Consider the following 15,071-nt stretch of genomic DNA (forward strand, 5'->3'; position numbering starts at 1 on the left):
TTTGTAATGCTATGGCAAACTGATCTATGCAGTGATCTTATCTTGCTCATCCAAACTGGAAAACATATTACCAACAAGTGGATTGACTGTATCTTCTGAATTCATGGCCTTCGCCTACTGTCAGAAACCATGAACCAGTCCGAGACAGAAGTACAATTAAATCACACTTGTTTATTAATAAAAAATAAAAAGGTAAATAGAGTAAGCGTAGTCCAACATAGCCAGAGTTCAGTAACTGGATCGAGTAGTCAGCCAGGCCAGAGTTCACTAACCAATTCGGGTAATCAGCCAGGCCAGAAGTCAGGGATCCAAGTAGAGGAACAGCAAGCAGGATAAGGAGCTAGAAGGGATGTCAGCAAGCCAGCCTTTAAATAGGAATGCAGGAGATGGTTTCTGGTGATGTGACCAAGGCAAAGGCAGAGCTGAAGTGAGCTGGACAGCTTTAAGTAGGCAGGTCAGACGAGCGTGATCAGGAATAGCTGGGTAACTGTGGAGAGCTGGCAATTAGCCGATAGCTGAGCAGCCAGCCCAGAGAAGGAAGGGCTAATCCAGCCCTGACAGTTGACTCTCTGAGCATATGCCCATTTTAGTCCTCTCACTCCGGCAAGCCTCCTCACTAACCGGTGGTGGTTGTGTTGTCTGTGTCCTCACCTCAACATTGATGTCACGGGGAATCCCACTTCTATTTATACAATTTGTTTTCACCATTTATTTGAAGACTGCTATGTTTATGTTTTAAAACAACTTTTGTATCTCATTTTCATTATTATATCGGACCGCGTTGTCGGATAATCCTACCGTGTGTGGGCTCCATCGGACTGTTTCCATCTGAATATCCGACCGACAAAGTTTGAGAGCTGGGCTATAAAATTTTCCGACAACATGATCCGATCGGACTTTGTCCGATCATTTGTAGAGAATTCCGATCGGACAAAGTGCCACGCATGCTCAGATCAAATTACGACACCAAAGCTATTGGCTACCAGCCGCAACGTAGTCCCGTCGCAAGGCACGAACGTCATCACGTACCGAAAGATCGGATTTTACGACAACTTTGTCCGACAGTGTGTATGCAACACCACTTTCAGACAAAATCCGTCGGACAAAATCCGTCAGACAAAATCCGATGAATTTTGTTGTCGGAATGTCCGACTGTGTGTACAAGGGCTAAGTGTTGTGCTGGCTGCTACTAGATATATATTAGCGCGATATACACCAATTTTTTCTATTATGTTACCGAAATAAAGCCACATGTCAGTTTAAAGGTCAATGACCTGTATCTATATAGTCTGGCTTTCCCTTTCTTATTTGTCAATTTATGCAATACAGATGCATACCTTCCAATTTTCTGAAATGGAAAGGAGGGACACCTATTAGCAAAAGTACAGTGCCTTGAAAAAATATTCATAACCCATGAAATTTTCCACATTTTGTCATGTTACAACCATTGTTGGTTGTAACATGACAAAATGTGGAAAATTCCAAGGGGGACTTTGATCTAAACTAGGGACAGCCCCTCAAAATCAGGGACAGTTGAGATGTTGGCCATGAGTGTCACATTAATATTTGTAAGGCAGGATGGGATGGCCCAGGTCTACACCTAAGCTAGGGTGTTATTCAACTTTAGTCAAAGCTGCAGAGGCGCCTCTTACCTGCATATGCAGAGTTTAGTTAAAGGTGAACTAACCCTTACTATGTTAATCTTTTCTATCTGTTTTCTAGTTTTCTAGTTGGTATGAGCGCTCAGTGGAATTGTTATGTAGATGATAGAAAGATAATGAGTCTGTGTTTAGTCTGTATTGCTGTTGAGCCAAGAATTAGATGCTCATCACAATACAGTTCCCCTTACAGTGAATACTATATATGACAAAGGGTACATGTTTTCATATAGGTTTCAACAATTGTCAGGTCAAACAAGTTTTCTCCTGTCACTGCAATATGTTCCGCATACAATATGTGTGGGGGTGGCCTCCCTGGAATGAATGCTGCACTAGCATTGCAAATCTCTTAAGCGTCTTCATAGTTTAATGTAAGGTGCAGAAGTTTGTATGAACCCAGCACTGGACTGTTTCCTTACTGTAAAAGGTAAGACACCAAACAAAAAACAAAAAAAACATGATATACAGAATGCATGATGGAAAAACCATCTTGTAAATGTTATTAACTGTGCACAATTTTGGGTAGAATTACTGCATTTTAAGATTGTATATAAATTAACATACTATATTTGAATATAGAAGGCGTAGCTTACCATGTACACCTGCTAGTTTAACCTGTCTGTGTCAGCCATTTGTCATGCTTTCTATTTTTTTACTGTATAAGCTAAGGGGAGAGCACTAGGTGAGTCAAATGAGGATTGTAGGCTTAAAGTGGAACTATGGGCAAAATTAAAAATTACATTTATGATGTAGTCTATCCTTAGCAATAACACAGCAGTTTTTATTTTTCTGAATATGAGTTTGGAAAAAAAGGTTGAAACCATATGAATAAAAGCCGATCATTGTAAGCACCCAAGGTGGTGTTATATGGCTTGTCCCAAATGAGACAACATTTCCTGGACCACTTGTTTTGTGTGTACATATGTATATATATATATATATATATATATATATATATATATATATATATATATATATATACACACACACAAACAACAGACACCCTATATATTATATAGAGTGTCTTGTGTGTAGCTGTGTAGAGTGTAGTTTCTGTCCTGATTATGATTTAAAAACAGTAAACACAGTTGATTGATAATAAATGGCTTCAGCCAAACACTAACCATGTGTGAAAGAAATGTTTTTGTGTTATCATTCATATTCTCAGAAAAATTCTGCCAGGGTATGTAAACTTGCGAGCACAACGATTATATATATATATATATATATATATATATATATATATATATATATCTTTTTTTTTATAGAGAGAGAGAGAGATTACTATAAATATAGATAAATTAAAACAAAATACCTTTGCGCTACCTGTGTGTGTAATTGTGGCTACAATCTCTAAATAAATCTAATATATTGATGTGTAAATGTTTGCTGCAACACCTAATGTGCTCCCACATAAAATTAATCAAGTGTTGTGAATAGTGTTACGCAGACTCACAATAATAAAGAACTATTCACTAGTGCTTTTCAAACATGACCAATAGTGTAGCAACTTATTTGTGACAAAAATATACACCCTGTTCCAAATTATTATGCCAATGATATTTTTCTCATTTACCTAAATAATTGATGTAAACAACAGTCAGCTTAATTCTCATGTTATCAACTATTAAGAGTACAATTCAAATTTTATTGAACAATCCTCCTAATGATAACAGTTTTTTTTTTCCTAAATAAAAAAAAACTGTACTGTTCCAAATTATTACGCATAGTAAGTTTCTAAACACTTTATAGGTTGTAAAGAACTGAAAAATTGTTGTGTTTGCAGCATATTTACTGGAATCAATGGCTATTTCAATCAAACTTTGAACAACATTTTAAATTTTAAACATTTTAACAGGTCACGTTACATTTTAACATAGGACCCCTTATTCGATAGCAGCTTCACAAGTCTTGCATCCATTGAACTTGTGAGTTTTTGGATAGTTTCTCCTTAAATTTGTTTGCAAGGTATCAGAATAGCCTCCCAGAGCTGCTGTTTGGATGTAAACTGCCTCCCACCCTCATAGATCTTTTTCTTGAGGATGTTCTTAATAGGATTGAGGTCAGGGGAGGATGGAGGCCACACTATGACTTTCCTTTTATCCCCATAGCATCCATTGATGCAGAGGTATTCTTTGCAGCATGAGATGGTGCATTGTCATGCATGAAGAAGATTATATTATGGAAAGCATAGTTCTTCCTTCTGTACCAGTGAAGGAAATGATCAGTCAGAAACTCCACATATTTTGCAGAGGTCATCTTTAAACCTTCAGAGACCCTAAAGGGGCCGACCAGCTCTCGTCCCATGATTCTGGCCCAAAACATGACTCCACCACCGCCTTCCTGACGTCGCAGCCTTGTTGGAACAGGGTGGCTGTCCACCAACCATTCACTACTCCATCCATCTGGACCATCCAGGGTTGCACGACACTTATCAGTGAACAGGACTGTTTCAAAAATGAGTCATGTATTTTTTTGCCCAATACAGCCGTTTCTGCTTGTGAGCATTGGTTAGTGGTGGCCAAATGGAAGGTTATGCACAATTGGAGGACTCTGGAGGACTCTACACCTATATGTCCGTGGGACTCCGGAGGCACCAGCAGCTTCAAATATCTGTTGGCTGTTATGTAATGGTGTTTTAGCAGCTGCTTTCTTAATCCAATGCATGGTTCTGGCAGAAATCTTCCTCAATGTACCTTTATCTGCACGAAACTCGTCAAACTCTAAATCAGTCACAAATCTCTTAATAGTGCAACGATCACACTTACGTTTTCGTGAAATATCTAATGTTTTCATACCTCTTCCAAGGCATTGAATTATTTCATTTTTTTCGGCAGCAGAGACATCCTTTCTCTTCCTCTTATTTCTTGAAAATGGTGCTCTGCTTAATAATGTGGAACAACCTCCTTTAGTAGTTTTTCCTTAAATTGGGCTCACCTGGCAATCTAATTATCACAGGTGTCCGAGATTGTTTTCAGTGATCAAAAGAGCCCTGAGACACAATGCCATCCATGGGTTAAACTGAAAAACAAAATGTTTAATCTGTGTGGCACTGAAATAGAATTTGAATAATAATTTGGAACAGGGTGTATACACTATATTACTAAAAGTTTTGGGACGCCTGCCTTTACACGTGCATGAACTTTAATGGCAAACAGAAATGCTTTGAGAAGATTCAAGTCATTATACATATTACATTTCAGCATTTACTTAATCAAAGGAATACACACTATATTGCCAAAAGTATTGGCACGCCTGCCTTGAAGCATACATGAACTTTAATGGCATCCCAGTCTTAGTTCATAGGGTTCAGTATTGAGTTGGCCCACCCTTTGCAGCTATAACAGCTTCAACTCTGCTGGGAAGGCTGTCCACAAGGTCTAGGAGTGTGTCTATTGGAATGTTTAATTATTCCAGAAGCGCATTTGTGATGTCAGGCACTGATGTTGAACAAGAAGGCCTGGCTCACAGTCTCTGCTCTAATTCATCCCAAAGGTGTTCTCTCGGGTCAAGGTCAGGACTCTGTGCAGGCCAGTCATGTTCCTCCACCCCAAACTCCCTCATCCAGGTCTTTATGGACCTTGCTTTGTGAATCTGTCTAAATCATTTGGTGGAGAGGGGATTATGGTGTGGGGTTGTTTTTCAGAGGTTGGGCTTGGTCTCTTAGTTCCAGTGAAGGGAACTCTTGAGACATCAGCTTACCAGGATATTTTGGACAATTTCATGAATTTCATGCTCCTAACTTTGTGGGAACAGTTTGGGAATGGCACTTCCTGTTCCAATATGACTGTGCACCAGCGCACAAAGCAAGGACCATAAAGACATTGGTGAGCAAGTTTGAGGTGAAGGAACTTGAGTGGCCTGCACAGAGTTATGACCTAAACCCAATAGAACACCTTTTGAATGAATTAGAGTGGAGACTGTAAATCTGACCTTCACGCCCAACATCATTGCCCGACCTCAAAAATGCGCTTCTGGAAGAATGGTCAAACATTCCCATAGACATACTCCTATGTGTGTAAAGAGTCCACTTTCTTAAAAGGAACTAATCCGTATACAGTATTAAACCATATGATGTACTTCCACCTCCTTATTAGACATGTGCACACAGAAATATTTTGTTTCAGAATTTAGTTTTCGTCTGAAAATTAGTTTTTATTTATTTATTTTTCCTTAAAAATTGCATTTGTCCAAAAATCCAAATGAATTAAGGTCGAATCTGTCATTGAAGGCTTATGGTGTCTGTCGAATGTTCAAAGAAGATTCGACGGAGCAGCTAAACTGTTCGACTCCATATAGCTGCTCCGTCGAATCTTCTTAGAACTTTCAACAGACACTGCTTCGCTTCTTTGGCGAATCTTTGTCGTTCATGTTGAATGTATATAGTTCAAACAGAAAATGGACTGGTGATAGTGATCACTGATCAGACAGGTAACAAGATAGGGTATATAGAATCTCAATCTATAATATAGAATCTATAATAATTCCTCCCCCCCCCCCACAACACGGGCAGCTTCTGAGGCTATCACAACACTAGCAACACTAGTATCACTATCAAGTTCACAACACTAACACAATAGATTATTATGAAAAAGTTAAGTTTAACTGTAGCTCTACACTAGTGGAGTGGGCCACACCGTGCATTCTGTGTGGGCTCAATACATGCAATTCAACCTCTTCAACCTCTTCATCCTCCATACCTTTGTACAGGATGGGGTACCTTGTGGTGCAATCCACTCCCATTGCTATGGGAGACTGGTGGAAGGAGTGCTAACAGCATCTCCATTGCAGATAGAGGTCATTCCACCTATAAAAGGTATACGCTATTAACAGACTGCTTGTTACACTTTGGTTACTCTTGGCAACTACTTATGTCTTCACATTACTCCATTCTATTCTGATGCCTTCATACCGTAATGTGATACGACACACTGGTTAACTGTGTGTGTGTGTATCGGTTAGTTAGAAAACAATGTCTTTATTTAGTTCAAACCAGGCAAGGACAACATTTTCAACACTTTACTTAATAAAAGTGCAAAAGTAGACAGTTTAAAAGTGCAAGGTATTATTGATATCCTAACTATAACTACAGCCTGGTGTGCTCCCCCAGCATACCTGCAAGAGTGCATTTTAGAATTCATAGTCCTTCACAGGCTCTCTCTCATGCAAGTGTAAGTCTTTGGAGGTATACTTGTCAGGAACCATGAATCAGACTGAGACACCATGGTGCCAGTTTCAGCCAGATCCTGTCCCCAATTTGGTAGGAAGGCGCAGGTAGGCATCCACTGTCCCTATGGAGTCTGCACCTATCATTGGTACATTGCAAGGACTCTTGGACCTGTACCCATGTGGAACGAAGACCACGGAGATGCTCCTCCAATGCAGGAATACTCTGAGGAACAAATGAGTGAGGCAATATGGATTGTTGGAAACCACAATTCGCCATAAATGAAGACAATTGGGAAGTGGTATTGACAGCACTATTGTGAGCAAACACCACCCAAGGTAAGATGTCTGGCCGGTCAACCCCCATAAGGATAACTGTGTTGCCCTGAGAGTTTGGTAACTCCACAATAAAATCCATAGACACGTGGATTCAAGGCCTCTCTCCATTGAGTATGGGTTGTAGCAGGCTTACTGGAAGGCGTTGTGTGGTCTTACTCTGAGCACACATGGAACAAGCAGCTACAAAGGCAGCTACATCAACATGAGGACAAGGTGCTTTGGGGTGGGTGGCGCTGGACACACCCTGCATTAAAGCACCCACCCCCCCATGTTGAGGGCATGCGACCTGGTATGGTCCAGGAGGAGGGGAGCACTCTCGCTTATTCCCCCCTTTCCTGGCCTGACAGGCTGAATGTTCAGATAAGGGCCTGGTATGGATTTTGGGGGAACCCCACACCAGTTTTTTTCCCATTTTGGCGAGGGTTCCCCTTCAAGATCCTCAGCGCAAAAGCAGCACCACAAGTCAGATTATCATGATCCGACTTGTGGTGCGCCTTCTATTCAAATCAATGGGTTCTCATAGGGAACCATTGTTTGTGACATAAAAAAAAGGCATATGTGTGAGGTCTTGACAAAAGTAGCACAAATGGAGTGAACAGCATCACATCTTTCATTCTGCTTCCCTGTGGCCACTGATGCCAGTTCCACTTACCTGCAGAATGCTACCCAGACTGGCTGCCACCAGTCATGCCTGAATGGTTTTTCAAGTCCTCCCAACTGACTCTCTGCACCAGTCCTGCCTGACTAACACACGCACATGCAGATTTCCCAGGGCAAGGTTGGATGAAGACTTGGCACATCGAGGTCTTCAAGAGAGCACTGTTACAGTTGACAGTCTCTCCACTTGTCTGGTCCCTGCACCGTGCTTATCTACTCATAGTCTCTACTTGCTCCTTCCCACTGTCTCTCCGGTATGAATCCCTCCAACTGCCTACTGTGGTGGGATCCTTCCAGGCCAGCTTTCCTGAGCTGCCAGAACGAGGTAAGACACCACCCCAGCAGGGGCCCCTCAAGGACCACCAACAGCCTCCTTCAGCACTAATTCTCCATCTTCCATCTAACCCCCTGGCTGGCATGGCCCATATCTATTTATGGGTTATCCCAGTTTCCTGCCAGGCCCACTCCCAGGGATTGGCTGACAGGCCAGAAATATTCAAGGTAGCTCCTCCTCACCTCCACCCACTAGTTCTAGAAGGTTCTCCAACTTTCCAGATACCAGGGGGATGCATCAGAGAGCTGCCAGTATGAGTCATCCAGCCCTGGCCTCAAATTTTATCCCTGACCCAGATTCAGTGACTCAGGTTTATGCAAGAGCCAGACCTGCACTACACCTCTTGTAGCACACACTAGAGGACGCTACATTAGTCTTTTATTCATGTTATATTCTTGTCTTTTTCAGCATGTGTTTCTCATTTCTATTTTTCTCAATGGGTTTTGTTGCAGACATGTATCTAATGGATCCAGCTACAATTATCCTGTCCATTGCTACCTGTTTTTTTCTGGCAATTATTTTATATGGACAGAAGAAGAAGGTCCATCCAAATTATCCTCCAGGACCTCCAACTTTGCCAATTATTGGAAATATGCACATGATAAATTTGAAGAAACCATACCTGACATTTTACGAGGTAAGATCCTGACCATACAGATGCATAACCAAACAATTCTCCACTTGAAACTAAAACATAGAGCGACATAGCAATTTCCTCCCCTTCTACTATCTTCATGTAAGGCATAACTTTGGCCCAGAACTTTAATACACAGTTTACATACAACGTTTAAAACATATGAACAGTCTCCCTGATTCTGTTAAGCTACTTTTGTGATTTACACACAATGCTACACTCAATACACACCTCCCCAAACCTATTCTGATATATATGTATATATATATGTATATATGTATATATATATATATATGTATATGTATATGTATGCCCCTCTCCCGCCGCCGATAAAAGTTATCTTGTGTCGAATCCGCCATTGTCGGGGTCGTTACCTGGATGGTCGCGGTGCTGCCCGTGTTGGTGTGCGCCGATGTCCTGCGGTGCGTGCTGGGGTGCGTGTTCCTGTGCGTGCGGTGTTGTGCGCTCCTGTGGGCGATGGTGCGCGTCGGTGTGTGCCCTCGCGTGCCCCTGCTGGCACCGGTGCGCATCAGCGCGCGGCGGTGCGCGCTGTTGTGGGCACTTCGGGTGCCGCTGGTGTGTCTGCTGGCGTCCGGGTGCGCGCGTGCGCGCGTGCCTATGCGCGCGCCCGCGGGTGCATCGGCGCGCGCACGTGCACGGTGCTTGGCGCCAATCGGCCTATTTAGGCCTGCTGCTGAGATCATTCAGGTGCTGCCTGATCAACAGCTTCTCGGTTCCTGTCCCGTTGTCCGTATCCTGTGTTCCTGTTTGCAGATCTCCTGACGATCCGGCTCTCCTTAGACACCTCTGACCTCTGCCTGCACCTGACCTCGGCCTGTTTGACCTCTCTTTTGCCTGCTCCTTCTGTGCCTCTGCTGCCCGCCTGTTGCCATACTCTGCCTGCACCCGGACCTGCCTGCTCTGCTCCTGCTCTGTACCCAGTTTGCCTGTGTCCTACCTACGCACCTGCTGCTGGAAGTTTCCTGCAAGTTCCTGCTCCTAGAGCCATACCACAGGCTCTCTTACCACTCCGCACTCTCAGCCACCTGTCTGCTCTATCAGGGGTTGTAAGTCGGACACGTACGGGAGACCACCCTCTGCCCAAGCTGACTCACCGGTTCGGTAAGTGCCAGTCTGACAGTATCAGGCAGCCATGACTCCGGGCAGGGGGCCTCCCCCATGGATGAGTTATGCAGACATTTGGCCGGTCTGACCCAAGCCGTGAAGAGTCTCCAGGATGGCTACTCAAGGTTGGAGGAGCAAGTCCAAGCCTTGTCCTCCTCATCTAACCCTCAAGGAACCTCTCCCACCGGTCTTTCATCTGCACCCTCCGTAGTGATGCTTCCTCCAGAGCCAAGGGTACCTACGCCCGAGAGGTTTTCTGGCGATCGCACCAAGTATCGTGCGTTTCGCAACTCTTGCGAACTGTACTTCGCACTGCAGCCCCGGACATTCTCTCTAGAGGCAACCAAGGTGGGCTTTGTAATATCCCTGTTGTCCAGCAAGCCTCAGACCTGGGCCCACCGTTTGCTGGAGCAGAAATCTGGAACCCAGGATAGCCTTGATAACTTCTTCTTGGCCATGTCTCAGTTATATGAGGACTCCCAGTTGACTGTGACTGCAGAAGCCGCACTGCACTCTCTCCAACAGGGTCGCAGAGCGGCCGAGGACTATGCAGTGGAATTCCGCCTTTGGAGCTCCGACACGGATTGGAATGACGCCGCCTTGCGCCACCAATTTCGGATGGGACTTTCTGACCCCCTTAAGGATGAGTTGGCACGGGTAGGAATACCACAAACTCTGGATGAGTTAGTCAACCTCTCCATTCAGATTGATCGCCGTTTAAGGGAACGCCGGTCGGAGAGGTCCTCCAGCCACTTCCGTCCCACCTGGGTGCTCCCCAAGGCTCCCAGTTCTGCTGGTCAGTTCTCTTCTACCTCTTCTGCTCCCGCTCTGGAAGCTCCTGAACCAATGCAGCTCGGGTTACTTCGGCCCTCGTTGACCCCTGAAGAAAAGCAGCGCAGACGTGCCCATAACTTATGTCTCTACTGTGGGGAACCTGGGCACTATGTCAGGGCTTGCCCCAACAAGACACGTAAGTGTGTTTCCTCTTCCTTCATGTGTGCCTCTGTTCTACGAAAACCCAGTTCTCACCTTGCCCTTCTCCTCACTTTGCAGCTTCCAGGAGAGAGTTTCCCAGTGTCAGCCATCATTGATTCCGGAGCATGCAACTGCTTTATCAATCTGACTTTCGCTGCCAACCATCACATCTCGCTCATACCTAAGGCTCAGGGGCTTGCTGTACATCTAGCCGATGGCTCCGCTCTTAGTTCTGGTCCTGTCACGCAAGAGACTGTCCCTTTGCTGGCTACTATGGGCACCTGTCACCAGGAGCACCTACGTCTGGATGCCATCTCTTCCCCCTTGTTTCCCATTATCCTGGGGATACCCTGGTTGCAGGCCCACAATCCAAGCATTAACTGGGCCACAGGAGAAGTCAAGTTTCTTTCCGAGTACTGTCAACAACACTGCTTGGCCCAACCAACATACAATTCCTCTCAACTTCTCTGTTTGGATGTCGATCCGAAATTGTATCAGTCCGTTCCTGAACCCTATAAGGACTTTCTGGATGTATTCAGTAAGAAAGGGGCAGACACTCTTCCCCCCCACAGGCGTTATGACTGTCCTATTGAACTGTTACCAGGTTACCAGGAAGAATTTTTCCATTAACGGAGCAGGAGTTAGGCACGCTGAAGGAGTATATTGATGAAAACCTGAAAAAAGGGTTTATCCGTCCTTCTACTTCCCCTGCCGGTGCTGGCATTTTTTTCGTCGAAAAAAAGGACCATTCCCTACGCCCCTGCATTGACTATCGGGAATTGAACAAGATAACTGTCAAAAACCGTTACCCTTTACCCCTAGTACCCGAGTTATTCCAAAGGCTGGGGTCTGCAGTCATCTTTTCGAAATTGGATCTTCGCGGAGCTTACAATTTAATCCGTATCCGAGAAGGAGACGAATGGAAGACAGCGTTCCGTACTCGTTTTGGGCACTTCGAGTACCTTGTCATGCCCTTCGGGTTGTGTAATGCACCCGCGACCTTTCAACATTTTGTCAACGACATCTTTCGTGACTACCTGGATCTATATGTAATTGCATACCTGGACGATATCCTAATCTTTTCCTCATCATTGGAAGACCATCGTAGACATGTCCGTAGCGTTTTAGCTCGTCTCAGGGTACACGGGCTCTACGCAAAACTCGAAAAGTGTGAGTTTGAACGCCAGTCCATTCAATTCCTGGGCCTGGTTATATCTGTGGAGGGCATCAAGATGGATCCCCAAAAAGTATCTGCCATCCTGGACTGACCTGTGCCTGTGGACAAGAAGGGTGTACAGCGCTTCATCGGCTTTTCCAACTTCTACCGGAAATTTATTAGGGGTTTCTCTGCAATTATTGCTCCCATCACCGAACTGACCAGGCAGGGTACCCGATTCTCTTGGACCCCTGATGCTCAGCTGGCCTTTGAAAGACTCAAGATGCTATTTACTTCTGCCTCTATTCTGAAACATCCGGACCCAGCCTTACCCTTCGTTCTTGAAGTGGATGCTTCGGAAATCGCTGTGGGGGCAGTGTTATCCCAACGGCAGGGTGCCAATGCCCTTCTTTTTCCGGTGGCGTTCTTTTCTCGCAAACTGTCTTCATCCAAAAGGAACTATGATGTTGGGGACCGAGAACTTCTGGCCATTAAAGCGGCTCTGGAGGAATGGCGTTATCTATTGGAAGGTGCTGTACATCCCATCCTGGTCTACACCGACCATAAAAACCTGGAATATTTGAGAACTGCCAAAAGACTTAGACCACGACAAGCCAGATGGGCTCTTTTTTTTTCCCGGTTTCAATTCCACATCACCTATAGACCTGGTTCTAAGACCGTCAAGCCGGATGCCCTGTCACGTATGTTTTCTAACCCTGAAAAGACTCGGTCTCCTGAGACAATTCTCCCTTCTGGGAACTTCCTGCTCCTCCAAGGGGACCTTATCTCCCGGATCAGACAGGCTTCTGTTGGAATGCCCCCGAGCCCTGAGGTCAGCTGTAGTGAGGGGTTGTTCTGGCATGAAGGCAAGATTGTGGTCCCTGAAGCCTTGAAGGTGAACGTGTTGGAACTCTGCCACGACCATAAGATGGCCGGACACTTTGGTACCCTGAAGACTGCCGAACTGGTTCAGCGCACCTTCTGGTGGCCTCAACTTCTCAAGGATTGCAAGGACTACGTGGACTCGTGTAGCACTTGTGCCCGAAGTAAAAATAGCCGGACACGGGCTTGGGGTCTACTGAAACCTTTGCCTGTCCCTGAGAGACCGTGGAAAATGATTTTGATGGACTTTATCGTGGAACTTCCCCTATCCGAGGGGTTCTCTACTATCTTTGTTGTTGTAGATAAGCTGTCCAAAATGGCCCACTTCCTCCCGATGAGGGGCACCCCCTCGGCAATGGAGACGGCCAAGATCTTTATCAAAGAAATTGTAAGGCTGCATGGGATCCCGGCAAGTATTGTTTCCGATCGAGGTGCCCAATTCACTTCAAGGTTTTACAAAGCGCTCTGCGGGTCTCTTGAAATTGAATTGGCCTTTTCCTCCGCTTATCACCCCCAGACAAATGGACAAATGGAAAGAACCAATCAGTCCCTGGAGCAGTACATCCGCTGTTTTTCTTCTTTCTCGCAAGATGACTGGGTCTCGCTACTACCTATGGCGGAGTTTGCATATAACAACTCCTTGCATTCCGCCATCAACCAAACACCGCTCTTTGCCAACTACGGCTTCCACCCAGCTTTTTTACCCAGCTCAGTCCCAGAATGCCTTGTTCCGGCAGTTTCCGAGACATTGGACTTCTTCTCTAAAAACAACAAACTCCTAAAGGAGACTATGGCCCGGTCCCAGGAATGCTATAAACGGGCGTTTGACAAGAAGAGACGTGGAGAACTCGTTCTGGTGCCCGACAGCCAAGTATGGTTATCTACAGCCAACCTTAAGATGGCCTGTCCCTCCAGGAAGTTAGGCCCTAAATTCATGGGCCCTTTCTCAGTAAAGAGGAGGATAAATGAAGTTGCCTATGAACTTAACCTGCCTGACTCTTTTAGAGTCCCGGTCTTTCACGTGACCTTACTGAAACCTGTTACCCCAAATCCCTTTGCTGACCGCACTACTGTCCCACCCGAACCTGTTATAGTGGATAATGAAGAGGAGTTTGAGGTCGAAGCAATCCTTGATTGTAGGAAGAGGGGTAATGTAACCCAGTACCTTATCAAGTGGAAGGGTTATGGCCCTGAAGACAACTCCTGGGAGCCCGAGGGCAATCTGCATGCTCAAGAACTTTTGCGGGCCTTCAAGAACCGCCAGGTTTCCAGATCGGCTCACCTGGGCAGCCAGAGTCTGCCCTTAAGGAGGGGGCACTGTCAGGGTCGTTACCTGGATGGTCGCGGTGCTGCCCGTGTTGGTGTGCGCTGATGTCCTGCGGTGCGTGCTGGGGTGCGTGTTCCTGTGCGTGCGGTGTTGCGCGCTCCTGTGGGTGCTGGTGCGCTTCGGTGTGTGCCCTCGCGTGCCCCTGCTGGCGCCGGTGTGCGTCAGCGTGCGCCGGTGCGCGCTGTTGTGGGCACTTCGGGTGCCGCTGGTGTGTCTGCTGGCGTCCGGGTGTGCGCGCGCGTGCGGGTGTGCGCGCGCCTATGCGCGTGCCCGCGGGTGCGCCCACGCGCGTCGGCGCGCACACGTGCGCGGTGCTTGGTGCCAATCGGCCTATTTAGGCCTGCTGCTGAGATCATTCAGGTGCTGCCTGATCAACAGCTTCTCGGTTCCTGTCCCGTTGTCCGTATCCTGTGTTCCTGTTTGCAGATCTCCTGACGACCCGGCTCTCCTTAGACACCTCTGACCTCTGCCTGCACCTGACCTCGGCCTGTTTGACCTCTCTTTTGTCTGCTCCTTCTGTGCCTCTGCTGCCCACCTGTTGCCATACCCTGCCTGCACCCGGACCTGCCTGCTCTGCTCCTGCTCCATACCCAGTTTGCCTGTGTCCTACCTACGCACCTGCTGCTGGAAGTTTCCTGCAAGTTCCTGCTCCTAGAGCCATACCACAGGCTCTCTTACCACTCCGCACTCTCAGCCACCTGTCTGCTCTATCAGGGGTTGTAAGTCGGACACGTACGGGAGACCACCCTCTGCCCAAGCGGACTCACCGGTTCGGTAAGTGCCAGTCTGACAGCCATGGAGACCACTTTTATCTTAAA

At 46.1% G+C, this 15,071-nt stretch overlaps 1 protein-coding gene across 1 annotated transcript in view; it reads left to right on the forward strand.

Annotated features, from left to right (window-relative positions):
- The first annotated feature begins 1,987 nt into the window (after positions 1-1,987).
- The window catches only part of LOC143989076 (cytochrome P450 2K6-like), a 73,654-nt gene continuing 60,570 nt past the window's right edge, over positions 1,988-15,071 (forward strand). The window contains exons 1-2 of the mRNA XM_077489087.1: positions 1,988-2,085; positions 8,607-8,791. Of these exons, the coding sequence (XP_077345213.1) occupies positions 2,049-2,085; positions 8,607-8,791 (222 nt within the window). The 5' untranslated portion in view covers positions 1,988-2,048. The remainder of the gene's footprint in view (positions 2,086-8,606; positions 8,792-15,071) is intronic.

This window comes from Lithobates pipiens, unplaced genomic scaffold, assembly GCF_037356315.1.
Source record: "Lithobates pipiens isolate NorthernLeopardFrog02 unplaced genomic scaffold, aLitPip1_a1.2 Scaffold_18, whole genome shotgun sequence".
Classification (NCBI taxonomy): domain Eukaryota; kingdom Metazoa; phylum Chordata; class Amphibia; order Anura; family Ranidae; genus Lithobates; species Lithobates pipiens.